The sequence below is a fragment of the Opisthorchis viverrini genome (genome assembly GCF_000715545.1).
Source record: "Opisthorchis viverrini unplaced genomic scaffold opera_v5_78, whole genome shotgun sequence".
NCBI classification, from domain to species: domain Eukaryota; kingdom Metazoa; phylum Platyhelminthes; class Trematoda; order Opisthorchiida; family Opisthorchiidae; genus Opisthorchis; species Opisthorchis viverrini.
The window spans coordinates 164,528-187,287 of record NW_008751734.1 but is presented as its reverse complement, the minus strand read 5'-3'; the positions used below and the strand labels follow the sequence as shown (position 1 = coordinate 187,287).

Sequence of the window (22,760 nt, the reverse complement as noted above, 5' to 3'; positions counted from 1 at the left end):
TGCCCTGTCCCAGATCTACTGAACAGCTTTCGACAATTTCATACTCCCTTTTCATACTGATTAGATGTATTTACTATAAGAAACGCCACTGAATACATCAGTTACCAATTTGCCAACGATTCAAGTACAAAAGTTTAGCAATGAACTTCCCCAAAACAGGATGTAAACAGGATAAAAGGATCCCGAAACCAAGAATTTAAGGTTTTAATTTTTTATGAACGGTTACCGAACATCAACTTTCAAGTTAATGCACCAAACATGTTCTATAATTTCCCTGAAAATGGACAAAGCAGCTTTTCTTATTGCAGTTTGCTCACCCGGTTATAAATTTTCCGTATTGCCACAGAAATTCGTTTGGATCAATGAATGTGGAGAAAAATAAACTAATTGTTTCAGCGTTGCTCAGTGTTCAACAGGACAACACGTACACGGAAACACATAGATTGTTGTCTATTAGCAAAATACTACTCATAAAATTGCTGAAAACTTTTCGTCAGCCCATAACCGGTTTCCCATTCTTGATGCTCATTAGGTAGGCTCAGCCCTCGAGGTTCCGCCAGCTTCATGTTCTACTTGAACCGGTGGGTATTCAACACCTAGTAAAAGGTGTTTGAGGTATCAAACGAATGAGATTAATTTGACGTCCCTATTTCTGAAAAAGCATGTGTATGTATTAGGGGGCCCGGGGGCCAGGGACTTTGTGAGTTTGAAACACCGGTTTTTGAAATCGTGGTCCAGGATTTTATCCCCATGGCGACGTAAATATATGGTACAGATAGACTAACTGAGAATGATGTATATCCAAGACACCGACCAAGAGAATGACCCAAGAACATTGTTCAGAGGTGTTGATTCGAAACTGTCAGTTTTCAGCAAGATCATACTGGTCACTCAACACCAACAGAGTCTACGCGCGCAGAAGTCCTTGGTATGTCTGGAATTAGTTTTCTCGTGATTGGTTTTCTTGAACCCAGCTGGTCTGCTTACTGGTTCATTCCATTCATCACTTCCTTCCGTAAGCCAACTGTTTCCATTACGCGGTTGATGGATTAAAAACGAATTGTACACAACCCACTAGCTGTGTTTTCTTGTTGTGATAGCGAGTGTGGAAGTACTCAGCAGTTATCCAAAGCAATTCGTTTCAGAGGTTTTCTCTTATACTCATCTTGTGGTCACTTGTGGTTAAGGTTAACATGATGAAAATTAGGTTTCTGTAAATAATTCACTTGAATGATATTTTCAAACGCGGAAGCAGTTGAACCAATGGAGGGAAGCACTCTCTGGAAGTGATTTCGCGCTTGTCGGCTACCTTGACCTTGGCCGCAAGGTCAGCCGCTTGTCCAATCAAATCCAGGCTATATTTTTTCAGGATTGGCCATAGTATGATGGTCAGTCATTCTCAAGGAATTCAATGAATACGGGCAATATGTTGGCCAATAATTTCAAGTGGGGGAACGGCGTCAGTTCAGTCTTTCTGAAACTATTATCAGAAACCCTTGTAAACTAATGAAATACTATCATACATTGCAGATAAGATTATTTTGTGTGGAGTAGATGAGCAGTTTCTACGGCTGTTTTGATCAGTAGATGGTATCAAGAACCAGTTGAATGCACAACCCTTCAGATGGCCGACCACTCAAAGACATTGCCAAAGGGCGTCAACCAACTTTCAGTCTTGTAGTGCTGACTAGATCACTCAGGTTGAATGGATTGCCGACGTTATGAAATTATGCGCTTTAAACAAATTTGTTCAAAACACTTGGGATGATAGTTGATATGCAGATTTAAAATCAGAATAAATTCACGACATCACTTGGTATGATTTTTTAAATACATTAAATAAACATAGGAAAACAAGTGCACTACCCATAAGGTTGCTGAAAATTCGTTGACAGTCTACGACTGGTTTTACCCTTCTCGGGGCTCATCAGGTAGGCAGAGTCCCCGAGTTTCCATCAACCTTATGTTCTACATGAACCCAAATCGCACCAAATTAGCAAACTACACTCATCTGCGAACTAGTTTGGTTTTGCGAGAGACTCACCTGGAACCTAGCTGAACTCACCTGGACCTAGCTGAATCTCTCGTTTGTGATGTTTCCAGGCAAGTAGCAACACCAGGGCACCTCATGTTTCATTCGCTACGATATTTGAGATATTGCCACAGACGTAATACACTACTCATAAGGTTGCTGCAAATTCTTTGACAGCCTACTACCGGTTCCAGAGTTCCAGGTTAGTCCTTTGCGAAGCCAGATTTGTTTCCAAATGAGCTTACTTTGCTGATTTCGTGCAATTAGGGGTTCAAGTAGAACATAGGGTTGGGGGAAACTCGGATACTGCGCCTACCTGATGAGCCCCAAGAAGGGCAAAACCGATTGTGGGCTGTCGAAGAATTTTCAGCAACCTTATGGGTAGAGCATACACTATACTTACGGGGAAGTACTCTTCCAGAGTACAATGCAAATTCTTCCCACTTCTAGGGTTTTAAAACGTCTACTCCTCGAGTTTTGAAGATGCTTTTGAAGCTTTTAGAGGGACGGTTAGGCTCCGTCTACAGCTTAAGTCAATAGGTCTTTGCAATCGGTCACACTAGAAATCAGATTAAGGATCCTAGTAACTTTAACGATATCAGGTAAAAAAAACTAGTTAGGGCTACAAGAACACAAGGATTTTTCGCCCATGGGAATCAGGGGGTGGGGGAATTTCATCTCAGAATCATGGCACAATAAAACTTTTCCAAATAAGTGGGTGATATTTGCCACAAAGAGTTTTTGCTCATTCTCCAGGATGTTCTGCAGCCGCAAGATGTTGGTAACAGAGTTGAAAGAACCCCGGAATGTGTCCGCAGTAACAGGCGGCCCTACGGCGGAACTTGTTTATTTCCCATGGAACAGTCAACCGAAAAGGGATAGCATCTTGATGATATTTCCCATGGGACAGTCAACCGAAAAGGGATAACATCTTGATGGTGAAATGGCGATAGTTATCGAATCACAGGGGACGACAACAACCTTTCCGCCCGGAATCATCCGGCCTCTTGAACCTTCTGACCGGAGCTTCTGAGTCGGTGGGCCAGCAGAAAGCCGAAGACGATTCCCAGAAGTTGCAACGTGCCACACCTGAGGACAGTAATATTGGCGATACTGCTGTTTCCTCAAACCCAAGACCCGATGGCTATAAGAAATCCTTGATATGTAAATTTAAAGCCAGAATAGATTCACAACATCACTTGGTGGGTTTTTTTTAAAAAATACATTTAATAAATATAAGAAAACAAGGTTTTACCCAACTCCGGTTCCACCGGCAGGTCAAACGGAGTCAAACCAACCAACTTGCTCCGCTGTGCGTTCTGATTCGATGAGCGGCCTTCATGCACAAAATGAGCGTGGATGCCGAAGCGTTCATCATTGACTCATTGGTATTCAAGATGTCGGCGAAGGATCATAACTCACGAATGTTCGACCTTGGGCCTAAAGTTCTTTCGGTCTCGGGTAAAAACCATCGAATTTTTCAACTTTCGCAGCCATTCGATGCTGTGGTACATCTCAAAGTAGTAATAAGACAAAGATAGCGCTTGCACATGCTAACCATATACATGAAATCAGAGTGTACAGGGAACATAAACAGTTTACATTCGAACCGATATATCGGTGTTTGTACATTACTAAACACGAAGCTCGACAGTGACCCACGCGCACAACCTTCACAGTTTTTTTTCTGTTCCTCTTCACCAGGTTCACTGGAAATGGATATCGTTTTTGGCATTTTTTTGGCAATACTTGCTGGACTGGCAGTCCATGTCAGCTGTGAGTGGTTTGTCTACATTTGTCTCCGTTCATCAATGGTAACTTTTGAAGAAAATATCACTGTCGAATGATGGCAAACCTAGGGCCACAGTCAGTGACTTGTGTTTGCTTGCCATTGTGGGCTCTCTGCGTGGCACATGGCGTTGAATGTACATTTTTGCCATTTAATCTCACATCAGACCCAGTATGACGGGCACTTTGTGCCTAATGTGCAAGTCTTCATTGTGCTAGCGCCTTAAAGAGCATACAACATTGTTTGTCCTTTCTCCGGTTGTTCATCTTTAGACGTGTGCTTCCAAACCAAAGTTTTTACATACGTTAGGATTCATCTCATCTGACTGGAACTGTTGGTGGCATGAATTCGAATAAGACGTTTCTCTCTTTTCTGCCATATTCTCCTGTTACCCTTTCGTCGCATTCGTCGCTTGTATTCACTTATTATATTTGTGACTATGCCCTTCAAAAATAAAAGACTAATAATTGAGGTCTTACTAGAAACATTTGTGCAGTAAGAGGTGCTGCAATATTGGTTTCATGCCAAAAGTGGTTTGCATGAGACTCAAAAAGCAAGCATCGTGTGCTACGAATATGTCTTAAACACTTATATGGATTTCTTGTGGTTACGCTTAGCTTAGTTTTGACCACACCCCAACGGTGTGATTCAGACAGATGGCCTCATCTATGAGAGGGTGTATTAGACTATACGGGTCGTTTTGAAGAAGTCCTTTCTAAGTGGCCCTCTGCCCATTGGAAGACATCTATGTTGGTAGTGGAGTCAAACTCTTTCGTTGTCCTAATTTGAGTGCTACAGTATCCCACGGCGAGATACCTTTCTTATTCAGCCTTGTGATCTGTATTCTTTCTCTAAAGGGAGAGGACACATTGTGCTTTCCGGTACAGCGGCACTGACGGCCATAGAGCCAAACATTATTAAAGCAATTTTTCCAGTCTCTATTATGTTGTCTGTAACACCATCCAGCCAGTATGTTGACAAGGTTCGCTGTTTAGACGTAATATACTGCTCATATGGTCGGTGAAAATTCTTCGACAGCCCACAACCGGTTTTACCCTTCTTGGAACTCGTCAGGTAGGCGCAGGCCCCGAGTTTCCGACAAAATTATGTTCTACTTCAAATCAAAATGTACTGGAATTAGCGAAACACACTCATTCATTTTGGAACCAAGCTGAATTTCTCGTTTATTATGTTTCTAAGTTCATTGTTCTCTGTCGTGTAAAAAGCTGGCACAGTGTGTGGTGGCCCTTATTCAGAGAGTTTCTGTTTGATCTTTCACTTCAGTCGGGGAACGGGTAGGAACAGAGGAGGCTGCCTGTTACCAGGTAGGCCTCGGCTGATACTCGTTTCTAGTTTTATTCATAGTAACGCACAGAAGCCAGCACTGTTAGTGGGTTTAAACTGCGATCTTCTCGGCATAGCAAACTTGACGCTGGTGAATAAAATCTAAATTTCATAAAGGAAACTACTCACATGGTCGCTGAAAACTCTTCGACAGCCCACTACCGGTTTCTTCCTTCTTGGGATTCATCAGGTAGGCGCAATCCTCGAGTTTCCGTCAGCCGTATGTTCTACTTGAACCCAAATTGGACTGCTTTCGAGAAATACACTAATTTGCAAATCAATTTGATTTCACGAGAGACTCAACTGAATCCCTCGTTCACGAAGGTGCTGCACACAGGCCGCCTCATGTTTCAGTTGTAGAATATCATAAACGAGATATTCAGTTGCGCCTGTCGTAAAAACCAAATTGATTTGCAAATGAGTGTATTTCTGGAAAACCTAAACCTGTGCTGTGTCCCTATGCCTGCTTACTTCAACTATTAAACAATGCTCCCCTTCTCCCCTACAGATCATCTTTTTCGACTTCATCGGCTACACCCAACCGTTTATCTGTGGCTTTGCTCTATCGGATCAAGGTCTTTTGCTCAAATAATCCGGCTGATCTGTACTTTTCAATTCGCGGTCACGGGCATCTACAGTCAAGCTTTGGCGGTCATATGTAAGTATTTCTAGCTCGATCCATCAATCTGAAAGGAGACCACCGGGACTTGTCCACACACTGTTGCTCTGCATTCAGAGTTGCCGTTCCCGGTATACATCAGGTAAAACACTACACGATGTTATCCTTGAAGTCACGTGTAGCAGCAATTGTGAGTGAACTATCTGGCCACGAAGCCGAGTTTTTGGTAGTAAATCTCGAAAAATCGTTAAAGAACTTTGGATCTTTGATATCCTTTGTTGTCAAAAGCTCTGATATTACCTCCGCAATCTAAGTCTATTAGTGCACTGCTGTTGATGATTTCCTTAATACAGAGCAGAAGGTGTGTGCGCTAATAAAAGTTTTTACTATGGTTGACAGTGGTGGGTTGCGAAATGGGAGCAAGTCAAAAGGCAATTTATCTAATGTGAGAGTGCCTTGGTGAAAGACCGGATGGCAGTGGTGGGTTGCGAAATGGGGAGCAAGTAAAAGGCAATTTATCTAATGTGAGAGTGCCTTGGTGAAAGACCGGATGGTGGGAACGTGTTTTCTCCGCAGTTTGGCTGCTACACGTGTTCCATAGTTGTCCGTGGACTTGGAGTGTTTGGCTTACTCTTTGCTCCCTGCGCGCGCGCGAGTCTGTGTGTGTTGACTGTGCTCGGTTGCCCTATATACAAGTCCGTTTGCGCGCACGTGGGCGCGTCAGCACATGCGTAGTTGCTACCGCCAATTGATGTCCGATGGGTCACCTTAATGTGACGCGTTTGCGAGTATGAAAAAAGACATATCCGATGATCCAGTGAGCTGAACAGCTAACTGTGTGGGTGACTGGGTGGCTACACGTCCTCGACTTGCTACGTTAGCAGCGTGCTACTTGGAGTGCTCGGTGCCCATCTAACGCAACTTATCCATGACTTTTGTGTTGCTCACTCGTTTTGACTGAGTTCCGTTTATTTTGAAACAGGTTGTGTTTTTTGTACGTCATCGGCTTCGCTCTTGCATTGTGGTCTAAACGTCCAGTGAGCACAGTCCACTTGTGTCTCAGCTTCCGTCTAGAATCAGCTGACGCGTGTGCACTTGGCTTAACTCATGCGGCACCGCCACTTTGCGCTTCTGTTTCAAATTTGTGGAGGTGTTGGGGGCAAATCCCACTAGGTTTCAATTTCGGCGTGACTAACACACAAAAACAACAGCGAACGCAATAATTTTAACAATCGTGTTGAAGGTCACTCTGTCGAAGCTGTCGACGCGTTGGACAGCTTCAACTAGTCTAATCGCTGTCCATCAGCGTTTACACAAGTGACCTGAGCTATTCCAGGTACTTTGGACTCACTTTAGAAGTAATCCACAGTGTACTTTTGGTTGTAACATGCTTCTAGCCCTGATTTTTAGGTACAATTCCAGCGTTATAGCATTATAAATGTCCTGCTTAACCAGCTGAATACCACTAACAGCTTCTCATTCCAAGCAGATGCCATCCATACACAATCACGTGTGGACCTGAGGAAGAACGCGTCACACTCCGAAACCTATGGTGTACTTCAGCGGCTAAATCTGTGGTGATATTCGCTTACAAAAGATCTGGACAGACTGATTTTTTAAAGTACTGCTAGAGGACGGGAACGAGTTCACTCGTCAGTCAGCTGATATTGAAGTGTTTCTCTTAGTGTTCCACAGTCATTTCGCTTGAAAGTCAAGCTTGCTGACTTTTTTCCACGGAATTAATGGTAACGTCGCATGTGTTGATGTTTTTGGAAGAAAAAATCAAAAGCCCTGGTCTAAACGGACTGACTTTCTAGCTCAGTTTGGTTCCGATAACCCATAAAAGGGTTATCAGGAAGTAGATGACCACACATGGGCAAGCGTACCATTGCAGCTAAAATCCACTGGAGTTGAGTAAGCCTCAGCAAAGTCTGTGTTAACTATTTTTGGGTGTAAGTCAACTGAGTGTTACGTTCGAAATAGATTCTATTCCTTCTGCCAGTTTTTTTGTGTTTTACACCCCTGAGAAGGGATCACTTGGGAGTTCCACAAAGAACAATTAGTTTGGAAATAGTACTTCAGCTGATTGAACCATCCATACCGCAGAAATAACATATTTCGAAGGCATAGCCATGAAACAATGGTTTAAAAAAACACTAAATATAGATGGGAATTGACGCCACAAATTCCGGCGGACGTGGGCTGACAGCCTTTGATTTTCCGTTAAATCTCTTCACTCCCAAAACCTCTTCCCCTCTCTTTAGCTCAACTGCTTTACAGCACCTCGATGAGTACGCTGTTTGCCAGTCTGCTGCTTCTGAGTAGTGGATACACAGTTGTACATCACGTGTTCACCAGAGTCGTGGCCATCGTGCTTCTCCTGCTTCTCATCTGTTACACCCTGACCAACGCCTGTTGTCAGGTGGCCATTGAGCTGGTAAGTCATGGTTATCCATTGAATGACTTCACGTTTATTGCTTCTTGGTAGCAAACTTTTCCAACCTGAGAGCCAATAGAACAGTAGAGAGAGGACTAAATGAGTGCGTGATAAGTAAACACAGTGGTGTAAGGGTGATACTACTGATGGGAAGAATGCGAGTAGTATGGTTTTTTCTTGTAAATTCACTTTGCGTCTCTTGGAAAAGTGAGATCTATTGCGGAATTTGTGGAGCCGCTTTGTAGCGTTTTCTTGGATTTGAGAAATAGTCAATGAATAGCCATGAAAGTTTGGGAAGAAGCGTTCAAGAGAAATGGATGTTTAGCTTTTGGATGCAAATGAGAGTTTTGCTTCCTGTTCAATAGTCTGTAACTGGTCAGCTGGCGTTTCCTAATAAACGACTACGCAGCGAAGACCTTCTTCCTTTCAGTGGTAGAATGCGTTCATAGCTTTGCTGTGGTTAGTTCTCCCTTCACTACCTCGGTTCCAGGTTGCTGCTTTCACCATCGGTAAAATCTTATTCGCATATATAGTGCATAAATTCCAGTCTGCAATTCTGGTTCGGCAAGTCAACTGAATCCTTTGGGGACAAGTCAAGGTTACCGAGGAAAAATGAATGCCGCTCCGCATGCATGATGATTCATCAGTATACATATCTGATCAGTGGTGTGAACAAGATTCGATGTCGGGTCGTCTGCCATGGTTGGATCTGTGGTCCTCATTAGCATTTATTTTCACGTCCTTCAAACCATTCGTGGGCTTTTTTAGATCAGCACTATGGTGACGCGCCATGGATACCGAGTGGCATTGGACTGATCAACATTAGTATCTCTAAGGCACAATTTGTGGGCGAGCCGTCAAGGTAATCAGCGACATGCTTGTTCGAAAAATAACTTTGCAAAAGGCTGAACTGTACGGGACTTTCTATTCTCCAGCATTTTACTGTCCATTTTATAAACGGTGACCAGTGTGATTGCTCAAAGACACTGCGCATAAACTTGGAGGCAAAAGAAAACGGAAGGCCTTTGATTTTCCCTCGAGAAAAGTGTCACTTTCACAGAAAGCGATTCACCCTACTTGCTCATTTCTAAGGCCCCTCTTTCTATTCAAAACTTGAACTTCAGAAAAATCTGGTGGTGGGCTATCGACGGGTTTTCAGCAACCTTATGAGTAGTACATTGCAAAGATATTCAGAAAAATCTGTTTGTTGCTTAAGTCTTCGTGTGGTAATGATCAGTAATGATCATCAACCGATTCGTGCGACGTCTTATTGTGCGTGCGTGACTTGGTATTCTTGTTGTATTTTGGCTATAACATCACTTAGGAGTATATTCTAGTGTAACTTTTGGTATATTGTTAACGGTTATTTGATGACACCGTTCTAGCTTTCATTGCTGATATGCCCAAGTATTTATGGTTTGGCAAATCAGAGATGTTCTTCTACGGATATCAATGTCCCTGCTTGACAGTCGTTCGACTACTCAAAGATTTTGGGAGGACAGTTGCTGTGACTACTACGCATCAAACACAAAGGTATTTTAAGACCTTCTGAGCTGAGTTGAAAAGAATTGTTTCACATTGAGGCCAGGCTCCTGACGAAAACTAGCGTTCACTGTCTCATACCAAAACAACAGATTGGGTGCAACCAATAGAATCTGGCTGGATCCAAGGTCGGTTCCTTTTGGTACTGAGTAGGAAACTGCAGCCATTGGGCAACCGGAAGATTGAATTATGCAGTTTCATCTGGCTTATTCCATACGCCCTCGATTCCGGTTAAATATGAGTCTCTTATCCACTTCTCATCCTTACTGAGTGGAAAATCAATTATTGGATATGGGAATCACGCAAAGCGGTACATCCTTTTTTCAACGTCAGAATCCTACATGCATCATTGCCAGGAAGCTTGGTTAGGAGTTACAAAGGTTGGCCCTCTTCCGTAAATCCTTCCTCCCTCTACTTGATGTACGTGATAATGTATAAAAACAGCTGATGTATGTAGGAGTCAACGAAGGCTCTAGTCCTTATATGTTTTCCTTGGTTGACCTAATTTCGTTCAAACGGTCCTTGCTTGACCCTCTAGAAAGTAAGAAGTGAGTTGATGAAGGATGAATAACTGCAGCCAACAGACACCCCAGCGTGCCTACTTGTGAGTACAATAGGGCCAGTGAACACATTTCAGATGAGATTTTCGAAAAAAGAGGTGGATCCAAGGGGCAAGAAATTTCGAACGTCTAGTCCTCAAACAAAGCAATCTTCACACGAATATTCAGCCTTCTTCCTGTCTACTGAATCAGTACTCACAGGGACCAGCAGCTCTGTGAACTACACGCAACTACCTGAAAAGGCCGTTACCATTTCCAACATTTCAGGTTCAAGATCGCGGGGACATTTTGTCACGGTACCACTCGCCACCAGCCTACGTTTTTGTCGCCCTACAAATCATGGCCGCAATCGGGTTCTGGCTAAGCACCAGTTACACCATAGTCCACTGGACCGAAAAGCGTTTGTTCTTCATTCGGCTTGGTGCGTTCTACTCTGCTTGGTGAGTTTCCTTGAGAAGTGCTACTTACAAGTAGTTTGTAGATGTTACCAAATAAAGTCCACATTCAGCATTACTCTCACATCACAAACGGGGGATTCAGCTGGGTTCCAGGTGAGTCTCTCGAAAAACCAAATTAGTTTGCAAATGAGTGTATATTCGCTACTCTCAACTTACTTTAGCCTCATCTTACAGCAAAACTCAACGCTGACGGCCGTAAGATAGAATCAACGTTCGGTTGTTCCTCAACAAAAAGCATATTCAGATGATTGATAGGTGATGGAACACACGATGCCAAAATTTGTCCAACTTGACAACTTGAGACAACTTGAGATACGCTGAAGACAACTGGATAGCAACCATACTGCTCTCAAACTGTCTACAGAATTCATTCACTCTCCCTCCCTCTCATACATGAGAAGCGAAGAGTTTGGATTTTTCAAGACTTGTCGGATATGCCGACTCAATTTGCAAATGAGTGTCAATGTATACGCAAAATTCGACTTTCCGGTTGATTATGGAAGATTAACTAAAGACTAGGGAACTAAGCATACTTGAGAGGCTTTGGGAGTAGAAGTGGGTTGGCCAGAGTTTTAATCGACCTTAGCAGTAGTATCTTAACTTGTATTTTTCAAATCATCATTCCTGAAAACAAGTATGCGGATTATGGGGGCATCAGAGGATCACAAATTTCAAACTCATAATAATGAATTGAATTTGCGTGGCTTTTCATACTGCTGTCAGTCATAAAAATAGTAGTATGTGTGGAAAACCGCACCAGTGGGTCAGGAAAAGCACAGTGCCACATGCGAAAGCAAGGAGGTAGTCCATGGAAAGTTAGGTGAAAACTTTTGTACTCTATTACCTTTGACGAATGCCTCACATCGAATAGACGAACCATCTCCAATGGAACTAACACTCAGTCTGTTCGACTTTCAGGTTTCTGAACACCCCGTTTTGGACGTTTATCACGGTAGAACTTTCTCACAAACCGTACACGGAAACAATGATACGTATTTGGGATGAGGCCGTGAGTATTGGGGCCTACATAAGCCTTTTGGTGAGTAAAGTCATTCTCTAGACAATGTTTATGGTCTGTTTGACCAATGTATTCAACTTTAGTTTAGTAAAGCTATTGTGTGAAATCAGTCTATCATGAAAAGCTGAGAAGCACTGAACAGCTGTTTTTCCTCACTGTGAATCAGTGTGTATTTTACGAAATCTCAGTGGGGGGTTTCGAACTCGCGACCTACCGGCTAGTGGTTGAACAGCAGCTGCTCTGAAATCTGATGAAATCGTTCATAGTTAGTGCATGGTACAACTCATGCTAAAACTAAGAAAGTGAGGTTGACGGACTACTTGAGTAACGACTTCTCAGATGAAACGCTGCTCACCACTGAAGACAGTCACCGATTACAAAAAGATCTCGGTACACTTTATGACTGGTCACTGAAAAACAGACTAACGTTTAACCTCCAAAAGCCCTTTGCATATAACTATACGCTGGGTCCACAACCACTTTCTTGGACTAGTGAAGAAAAAGATCTTGGCGTGTGGGTCAGCAGCTGTTTAAAAAACTCCTTGCAATGCACAGCCGTCTACAAGAGGACCTCACAAGTCCTGTCGCTCCTAAACCGGATTTTTGGTCGTTTCACTCGACCGGCACTGCCCCGAGTAAGCAAGACCTACATCCGACCAACCATGGAGTACGCTATACAAGCTTGGTCACCATGGCTTCAAAAAGACATAATTCATCTACAGCGAATATATCATCGAGCCACGAAGCTGGTAATTGGATTGCATAATAAACCATACGAAGACAGGATTGCCAGTCTCAACCTATTTGACTTCTACTATCGGCGCATCAGGGGAGACCTAATTCTAACATATAATATACTGAAGACACCTAATCATCCGCTGGAAAATCTTTTTGTCCGACGTCGACCACGAACGGGCAGGAGGCATGACTTTTCGCTCGCGGTACCTCACTCGAGGGTGAACTGTCGACGGAACTTTTTTGCGGTCCGTGTATGTTTCATTTGGAACTCCCTACCTCCCAATGTTGTACATTCGCCGAGTTTAACCATTTTCAAGAACAATTTAGATGCATATCTTATGTCCAAACCGAATCTGGAACTGTTTAACTCCATGTGATACTCAGCAAACATTACGCATATTTTTGCGTCCCTTTGTATATATACGTTCACCCTATGGTCGTTGTAAAGTTAACTGCTTTTTAGACCATTAAACCTTGAATTACCTTGAATTGAATTGAATTACATGTGTAAATTGTTCCCCCTCTTGTTGTACGAAGTACAAGTGAAAATAGAACGACCTTTGCTGCGGATTTGTTTATTAGAAAACGCCAACTGACCGGTTACAGACCATTGGGCAGGGAAGCAAAACTCTCACTTGCATCTTATTTACAAAAACTGAACATCCATTTTCTCCTGAACACATCTTGAACTTTCCTGAATATTGGTTAACTCTAATCATTCATTGCTCAAATCCAAGCAAATGTTACAAAGCTACTCCACAAATTCCACAACAAATCTCCCCTTTTCAATAGACGCAAATCGAAATTCCAAGAACAATACCTACTACTCGCATGCCTCCCCATCAGTAGCATCACCGTTACACAAGTAGCTCAGAAGGAAGAATAATTCACTCTAATTTTGAACCTTCCGTTTGAGAAGTAATTCGAGGAGCCAGGGTGACTATTTGGTGTGATTTGCTTGATTGCATTATGAGTGGCGCTATGCAATATTCAAGTGTGTGTGTGCCAACGGTTGGCACGTGGCCGAATGGTTTGGCCTTCAGCTGTTAGCTAGGAGGTTGTGAGTAAGAATCCTACTGAAGATTTGCGATCCCCATCATCTCAATAGAGTTGCTTAAACCAGCATGAAAGCTTCTTTCGAGTGCATTTACGTATAAATCTGCAAAAACCCAGGCCTAATCCATCGTGATTTCGACACGCTGCATCCCTTTACAATTGCCTAATCAGCACGATACCATTTCCAGTTACCTACACACAATTTCTCATACGTTCACAGTCTCCGATGCAGATACTTGCTCACAACTTGTGAATACCTATATGGTATGCTCCATCTGTTCAGTCTTGATTAAATTAGATTTACTGCTTGAAGAACCTCCCACTGGAATGCTGCACAAGACTTCCAGATACCTCCGTGGTAGCTTGAGACGAACTGTCCTCTTTGCCCGCTATGCACGGCCCTTCACATATTAAAGAATTCGATTAACGCATACGGATTGATCAGAGCGAACCGAACCCCTTTCAGCTGTAACACTCTTTCGGTGCCTAGCCGCCGTGCCACCCGAGGGAAGCACGAGAGCTTGCCCAAGCCTAGACAGGAGAAATCGAGGGGCAGAGGTCGGGCTCGAGCCACAGACCTTCTGGTCAGTAACTTCTTACCCCAACTACTGAGCCTTCTCTCACTGAACTGGCCGGCGTACTCTTGGTTAGGGTTGTCCACCTAACACGCGGCTACCCATCACACAAAATAAGGTGGCGTTCCAAGCGCCAGTTCTTGGTGTATTGCTGGCAGGGCTGTGTAAGTATTCATGTTAGGCCGAGGAACTATTAACAAACGGGATGAATCATAGCCATGTAAAACCAAGTGCTGTTTCTAAGCAACAAACTATGGTGAGAGTGAGGGTCTGATACTCCATTTCTTCAATATCTTCAATTTGCAGCTCCTTATCCGACCATCAAATGCCAATATGGTATTTCCGTTGAGCACCAGCGAACCCGCAGAAAGTGTTAGCCGTGAGACAGTTTTGGAACCAGTTCCAACTCCAAAACCTGTCAAGAAAACCACCGGCAAGTCAACCCAAACCAAACAACCTGAGCCGGCCGGCACCAGCCAGCCCCAGAAAACAACTGCGCGGGTGCATACTGCCAAACCCAAAACACCGTTTACGTCCACCGAGAAACTGTTTTCTCTCACTGGGAAACCGGGAGATCTGACCCCACCAAGTCAGTCACTTGCAAGAAATCTACCAGGAATCGGTAGCGAACAGCCAAAGCGTCCACAAACCACGCCTAGCGCAATCCGAACAACCACCACGCCGAGGCCTTAAGTTATCAACTTGTCATTCACATATGTTTATTGTCTCTCCCCTCTCCGGTCTGTAACGCTCTCTTTTGTGCACTGCCGAGTCTACTGCACGCACGAATCTCTCTTCATATTTACTGCACACGCATTTTGTTAATAGACTACTGACAAGCAGTTTCCTAAGTGCACTTCTTGCTGTCGTTGACAAAGGATAGAATAAATCCTGAAAAACCGCTTGGTTGCGACGAATCGATTTTTGCCATTTATCTAATGTGATTGCAATTTAGGGGTTTTGCGGGACAGGCACGTTTGTTCATAGCCACACCACTCTCGTCTGAACGGCCGTGTTCCTGTTCTGGCATAATTATTCCGCTGAGTCCACACCAACGGGAGGCACTGGACTCCAGTTTCGCTCTTATTAGAGCTCATCAGCAGTGCATATCTAATGGCCGTACCGGGATTTCAACCCCAGACATCCTGACATGCGAGGCGAGCGTGTGACCACTACTCCACCAACTCACGTTGGACGTATCTGAATTATCGCGTCTGAACAGGCGAAACGTGTTCACACTGACCTCTGAATAGAACAACGGGACAGACCAAAGTAGGGCCTGCTCATCGTGAATACTGTCCACTCGTTTCTGGAAACCGGCCAAATGTGTCGACATGTATTCCCTGCTGGGGTATAGAGATTTCCGCTTGGTTGTCAGGCCCACGGTGTACTAGGATGGTGCTAAGTGCACCAACATTTTTTGTATCCGCTTTTTCCTGTTGATGTCTAAATAGAAGCAACGAAAAACCTCACAACACTGTAGTTCCGACTGTATGAAACACGTTTGCGTTGTTAAAAGTACCGCCAGACGCATCTTAATCCACTGGGCTCTAAACGTCAACGAAGTAGAACTCATACTTTGTGCCTTTCAGAGCCTACCAGTCATCCATCTTATCCCGCCGTAACAAATTCATTGTCCTACTGTATCGAGGATCGAATCCAGTAATCAGCATTTACCTCTTAAGCAGACTCTTCGGTCAATTTAACTTAGAGGCCATTGGTATCCGGCTGAATATGACTCCCAGCATTTTCCTGTGGTCAGAGGAATTGTTCTGGAGCCCTGACATTTGCCAGAAGAGATGGGCGAAATAGGATAGCCACTACTACTCAGCGGTTCATTTTTACAGCGATGTATCTTTCGTTCGTCAATCTGCAGAATAATGATTACTGTCGAAATACGCTCATTCGCAAACTAATTTGGTGTTTCCCGAGACTCACCTGGAACCCAGCTGAATCTCTCGGTTTTTGTGTTTCCAGGCAACTGAATGTGCTGCACCAGGCCGCCTCATGTTTCAGTAGCTACCATATTCGAGATATCGCGATACATATATATTTTTGTAATGCACTACTCATGGTTGCCTGATGTGGATGTCCTGACGCCACGGACATTTTGAAGCGGACTTCAGTGTTACAGCGCTTTTGTGGTCTTTCTATTCAAATTGCTAATCAGTAAACCGCGTTCCCGTGATTTTTATCCTATTAAGTGAGTCATCTGCCTACGGAACTTGAATAATGCGTGTTGGAAGAGACCAAAAATGCCTAGAAGAATTAAGGGGTCCTCAACTGTGCCTCACGAATTCTGTCGGCGGTCTTCCTCCTTCTTTTATGGGCCACTTGGGACTAGCTCACGTTGGGTTGCCAACTCCGGGGTCGTTCATGACCTTGGGTGAATCTTATCAGAAAACTGGAAGCGCAAACAGATTTGCCTGTGCTAATACACATGCTTTTATTTCATGTCAGCGTCTGAAGTTCGAAATGCTGCGGGGCCGAAACTGCGTATTGCAGATTAGTTTCTAGAAAAATGCTACTTAAGTCTACCACTTTGCAGGGACTACAGTAATTAGGAAATTTTGGCCTATGAAGTACGCCTTCTCTATCTCCAAGGGATCGTTTTCTTTTGTCTCAAAAGCACAACATTCTGCACAAGTGACTCAAGTTTTCCGCCATCCAAACACCAATTAACGCCAGCCCGGTTGTGCATTATAGGAAACGTGCTGTTTCGGCTGTTTCAAGCTTGGTGAAGTTGCTTCCTGCTTACCTTGGTAGTTGTATACGGTACCATTTTAGTATTGGTCGCTCAACAGGGTTCATCCATGTGAAGGGACGGGGTGCGGAACTGTTAGCAGTTCGACAAATCAAGTCAAGCTGCAAAAAAGGCACCATGGGTCTCTAAGGTGAATTTTTATAGCACTTTGAACCCCATATGGGCTAGGAGAAAAGCACGATAGTTTTAAAGAAACAGAACAGACGGTTTTTCTAGGGGGCGAAACTAGGCCCTATAGCCAATAAAAGGCAAATATTTTACACAATTTTCTGTTCCTGAATAGCGAAGTATGACCGGGCAAAAGTTTGAATATGGAACAAGTGAAAAATGTGGTGGAGATATTACCAGACTACGCGGAGTGAGCTAGAACCTGAAAATATGTCCTCATCAAAAACGACATTGATGGTACCATGGAGAATGTGTGAATATGGAGAAAATAGAGATATACTACTGGTGGAGCGAAAAGTAGTTGAAAATAAATAAACAGCTTGCTGCACAACTCTCCGTTCACACCGGAGGGTTTTGTACAAATATGACATTGAAGAAAGAATTCGAAACGATATGCTCTTTGGCGATCACTAACAGAGGGCAAGATTTAAAAGGCGAAATGGAAAATATGGGTGCTGCAGCAGTTTGCCAACTCGGCCTAACAGAAAACTAACTAATGTAAAAGAAGCGGTGTAAAGAGGCATTTAAGTAGAACGTCGCCCATATAGTATCTGTCAGTGTGTTTTGTGGGCGTCCAAAGCTTTTGGCTTTATACAGGTGCAGCGGTGTATACTACTGATGAGACATACAAGTAGTCTTCAGCTTCCTCAAAGCTCCTTTCCACGTATAATGGAAGGCGAAGTTTATCACGGAACTAGTGGAACTGCTTGCGCCGTTCTATTACAATTGTGTGATGGTCAATGACTATTCATGGAATTTTAATAAGACGTGTGAGGATGTTCAGTTCACGAAAACTCTGTACATATGAGACGTTTACTTTCCTGTTCAATAGTTTGTAAGTGCTTAGTTGATGTTTGTCAAAGCGGCGAAGCGCTCTCCTACTTACACAGGTACAGAAGAGTAAAAGAATGATAGCAGGTTGTTTCTGGAGTGAATGCAGCTTCAGAAATAAAAGGGAAGAGATATGCCGGTAATTTTTAGTGCAGTAGAGCAAAAGCAATTGAAGTTGAGTATGACTGCTGAGATTACAACCTAATTTGGGAGCAGTGTTATTCACGGGACCGAAAACAGCATCTGGGACCGAAAGATTGAAACGATAAGCATGCTGAAAGAGTCGTCTCTAATCAAAAAACCCTCCAACCGCATCCATACTCGAGTTCCAAGTTTAGTTGTTCGTACTCCAAGGACCGCTATGCAACTCAGTGCTTCACTTTCGACAGATACACTCAGTTGCAAATCAATCAGGTTTCCATGAGAGACTCAAATGTATCTCTCGTTTATATTCTTCAAAGGGATTTGCAAATGAGTGTATTTCTCAAAATCACTCCAATTTGGGTTCAAGTGGAACATAAGGTTGACGGACACTCGGAAACTGCGCCTACTTGATGAGCTCCAAGAAGGGGGAAACCGGTCGTTGACTATCGAATGGTTTTCAGCAACCTTGTGAGTAGTTTCCTTAATGCAAATGCTCCACTGTTATCGGAAAAACAGCACGCGAAAGATGGATATTCGTCGTACTGATTCAGCTACGTGGAAATAGTAAGTAGTGTATAATTAATTTCAAGCAGATGGCGTTGGTGTGTTGTCGCGTGTGCGACCACCCATTGCTGATACAAATAATTGATCCATTCGTTGTTCCGACGCCCATGGCGATAACCTCTTACGGATGCTAGCAACCCAAATGTTGCCACACCTAAGCTCAGTATATGAAACGTAATTCCAAGAGACTGAGACAGAACTCGACCAGGAGCGGGCGTGATCAAGTCCTCATATTACACCAAATGCGTCTTTATCGCCAACCAGAGATTCTGAAGATGGAATAACAACCCTGACGGCTGATAAAAATCCTTCGACAGCCAGCCAAAAGTAATACTTTGATTGCCATTATCCTAAGTTCATTTTAGATTATCAGCTATTAATCATGCACCAGCTGATTCCAGCTTCTAGGGTAGCGGTCACCGGAAACGGGGATAACTGGGGATATACACAGGCACTGAATGTGTGGAAAGTTACTAGATAACAAATTATTACAGTTATTTGAATGGAAAGAAGACTTGGAAACTGTGCATTGAAGGCGACCGCTTTGATGCGGGGACACCAGCGACCACGTGAGTGTTATCTGCCAGTGGCATCCTGAGTTCCGATCCATGGAGGTTGCAGTTGTCAGTCCAATTGCGATTGCTGGATGATGCCTTCATACTCCGTTGATAGGTCAGTCGATTCTGCTCAAAACGTGGCTGAGAAAAAGACATTCTATGAGGTAAAGGGTACCCTGGTGTTAGGCTGAATCCTGCATCGAAACCGCTTTACCGCTTAGCGCTAATGCTGCCAACAAGCCTAATTCACACGTGATTGGCCAGAACTATAGGTCACTTGCCGTTCCGGCATCAAGGCGATCTCCGACTGGCCAAAATTGTAGACCAACGAGCCAATCACGTTTGAGTATCCGCTGAATGCTGATTGCCGAAATAAGAGCGATTAAGAGATTAAAGTGAACCCCTCGTATTTGATATCCTTCAGTCCGTCCCCTCGCCAACGCCGATTCGGTATGTGAGTGAATGTATTTTGAAGTCGTGTACCGTCGAAAAGTTTTCAGCAACCAGATGAGTAATGCATTGCATCCAAAAAGAAATTATCCTGCGACATCTCGAATATCGTCCCAAATGAAACATGAGGTGACCTCTGTACAACACATTTATTTGAAGAATAACACAAACTGAGGAATTTCTGCTGGTCCTCACCTGGGTCCACCGTTAACACCCGCTTAATTTTTAAATGACTGTACTTCTGCAACTCTGAATATATGCGGATGTGCGTAGACTTCACGTCCGATATTGTAGAACTTCTTTCTACGGAAGAGTTTAGAAAATCCGTCCCAAAACTAGTGGTACTCACATGTGATCTACCCGCCGTTTTGTTCAGTTTCTTCTTTGATACAGTCATGAAGGACAAGAGGATACAAACATAAAAATCATAATGACAGTTGCTGAAATTCAAGTGAATTGCATCCTTGCTTACTTGTTATTCGACGGGCGACAGTCTGCACCACCCACGGTAAATGGAATTTCGATAGTGGTTTCTGTTTGATCACGTGTCTTTTCACCTTCAAAAAACGGTTTTGTTGACGGATTTTCAACACCTTCCTCCCATTTTCAGACTTCCAATGGAAGGCACTGATTCTCGGAACCGGCAGCTGCATTAGAAGCAACCATGCTGTGACACTGGTAGTATACGCATGTTTTACAAAAGTGCGACAATACTGGCCGACTTTCTTCATTTATGGCATCAGAACCGAATGGCATTGGAGACAAATAACCGAGTATGCATAGCATTTACAAGGGGCGTCATGGCTTGCGTTGCGAAAATTAGCCCCCCTAAGTACCTGTGTAACGGTCATACTACTGATGGGGGGAATGCGAGTAGTATGGTTTCTCGTAAATCCGCTTTGCGTCTCTTGAAAAGTGAGATCTATTGCGGCATTTGTGGAGTCGCTTTGTGTCACTTGCTTGGATTTGAGCAACAGTCAATGAATATCCAGAAACGTTCAGGTAAAAAGCGTTCAAAAAGAGGATGGATATTCAGTTTTTGTAAACAAGATGCATATGAGAGTTTTGCTTCCCTGTTCAGTTGGCATTTCTAGTTAGTAACTCCGCAGCGAAGGCCTTCTTCCTTCCACCTGGAACGCATCATCACCAGGTGTAGAATGTCTACAGCGAGTATGCATAAGCGAAATCAGAGTTGTCACAAAGGCAAACAGAATTTCGTGTTAAGGCGGTTGTACTACCCACGCCGAACCACCGCTTCGCATTCCAAACCCTCATTATAAATAAGTTCGTAGGAGACAGGTAACGACATGGCTTTGCGAAACTGGTATCTTCATACCTTTCCGAAGGGTGTTCACGTGATTCTCCTTGTACGCAGCTGGAAAACCAAACCGAGCAAAGCAGGCAAGTTGTCCCAATGCTGTCGCCTGCTAGCCCGACTGACGAGGTAACGTCGGTATCGCGCACCGGACGTGTGTTGGCTAAGGTGCCCAAATGATGTCACGCCGACCCAGCTGATGGTATATTACCCCAAAATGATACTCAGATTTAACTCATAGGTGCTTGAAGGTGTAGACAGCCAGACCCTATTTAGTTGGGCGTTCTCTCTTCATTATTCCACGGTAGTGACATGTTACACAGGAGAAATTCCTAGGATATACCCTCTGGGTATAATGCATACGTTGCTTACATTACCAGTTCTCACGATTGCCACACTGGCTATCAGATGATGCGTCCATGAACGGTGGCATCTACTTCCAGGCTGAGGTACAGCAAGATAATCGAAACGACTTCCCGAACCCTATAAGGTGTTGAGTTCGAAACAGTTGCATTCATCTGCCCATTTCTGTCTGTCAAACGCCGTGGAAACCTCTATATGGATATCATCAAATTCCACGCAATTTATTATATTCCAGCTAGGTTCAGTTCAGTACCATCACAATACAAAGCAAACAGTGGATTCTGGACCACCCTCCACTCACCTTCCAAATGGAACTGTCTTTCTGTATAGGAAACTGACAGTGTCAGAAGAGACGAGCAGTGAATACAAATTAAGTTCGGTCGGGCGGTCGGTCGGTACCCGACCCCGAGCACTCCAGCCGCCACCTCAACAAAACGTTTTCGAGGTTAGGAAGTGTTTTGTTACGTCCAGACACAAATTAAAAAACAACAACTGTAGGCCAGTGTGACGCCTAAAATCCACCATCCGATTGGCAAATACCCCTCAACAGCAGCCGCTCTCTTTAGCAGGCAACTTTCAGTTAACGCATCCAGCGGGTCAACGTACCTTCTTGTCCCATTAGAATTGATGAAGGACAAGCTACGACAAGGCAACACCCCTTCTACTGTTTTTCCCAAGTCTTTATAAAAACAAACTTCCTGTGAAAACGCTTGTGGTTCAGACATTGAATACGGTCTTGATGTGTTTTGATGGCCATTTCAATTCATCTGCAAGCTCGTATCAATGGATGAAACTTCGGCCACTCGTAAGCACCGAAGTAATCCCAAGCAGATGAACTCCCACATGTGGCTAAGTTTAGTTCCCCATCCAATAAACCACGCCTCTAAGAGGGGACAGTCCTACCCTAGTTAGCATTGAATACATTTGGTGAACTTCCTACTGGCTAATTCCATTAGTGTACGGATGAACTCAGGGAGTCGTGAACCCGACTTAAGGGTGTCGCCTACCTTTTGCTCCGTTTTTCACCACATGCCGTTAGCTAAGCAACCAGACATGTGGCGTGTTAACAAAATACCAGTGTCCCACACTGTCGCCATGATTTAAGGCGATGCGCGCACCAAAATGATACGGAATGGTGGCTTCTATATGGTCGTCATTTCGCTGCCCGACAAGCAGCTAAATTCGAAGACAGCTTCCCGAATACCTCGTGTACTGGTCGCCACAGAGAAGCATTATGGACAAAAATTGGGAGCCCCAAGGAAGTCCTGGAAGAGTTTGCAGCAACGTTATGAGTAGTGTTACGTTATACTCTAGTTTAGCGCGTAGCAACCTACTATACAAACCACTGAAAGGCCAGCGTCCAGAAAACGGATCCCCTAACACCTCCCTCAAAGTTTACCATGCCCCGTTCCATATAGGACACGAGAACCCCTGAA

The 22,760-nt window shown here is 43.9% G+C and overlaps 1 protein-coding gene across 1 annotated transcript in view; it reads left to right on the top strand.

Annotated features, from left to right (window-relative positions):
- The window catches only part of T265_04607 (hypothetical protein), a gene marked incomplete at both ends in the record, with an annotated part of 28,785 nt that extends 13,924 nt beyond the window's left edge, over positions 1-14,861 (top strand). The window contains 7 exons of the mRNA XM_009169389.1: positions 3,737-3,808; positions 5,674-5,823; positions 8,049-8,221; positions 10,591-10,763; positions 11,700-11,820; positions 12,243-12,824; positions 14,475-14,861. Of these exons, the coding sequence (XP_009167653.1) occupies positions 3,737-3,808; positions 5,674-5,823; positions 8,049-8,221; positions 10,591-10,763; positions 11,700-11,820; positions 12,243-12,824; positions 14,475-14,861 (1,658 nt within the window). The remainder of the gene's footprint in view (positions 1-3,736; positions 3,809-5,673; positions 5,824-8,048; positions 8,222-10,590; positions 10,764-11,699; positions 11,821-12,242; positions 12,825-14,474) is intronic.
- Between the last annotated feature and the right edge of the window lie 7,899 nt (positions 14,862-22,760).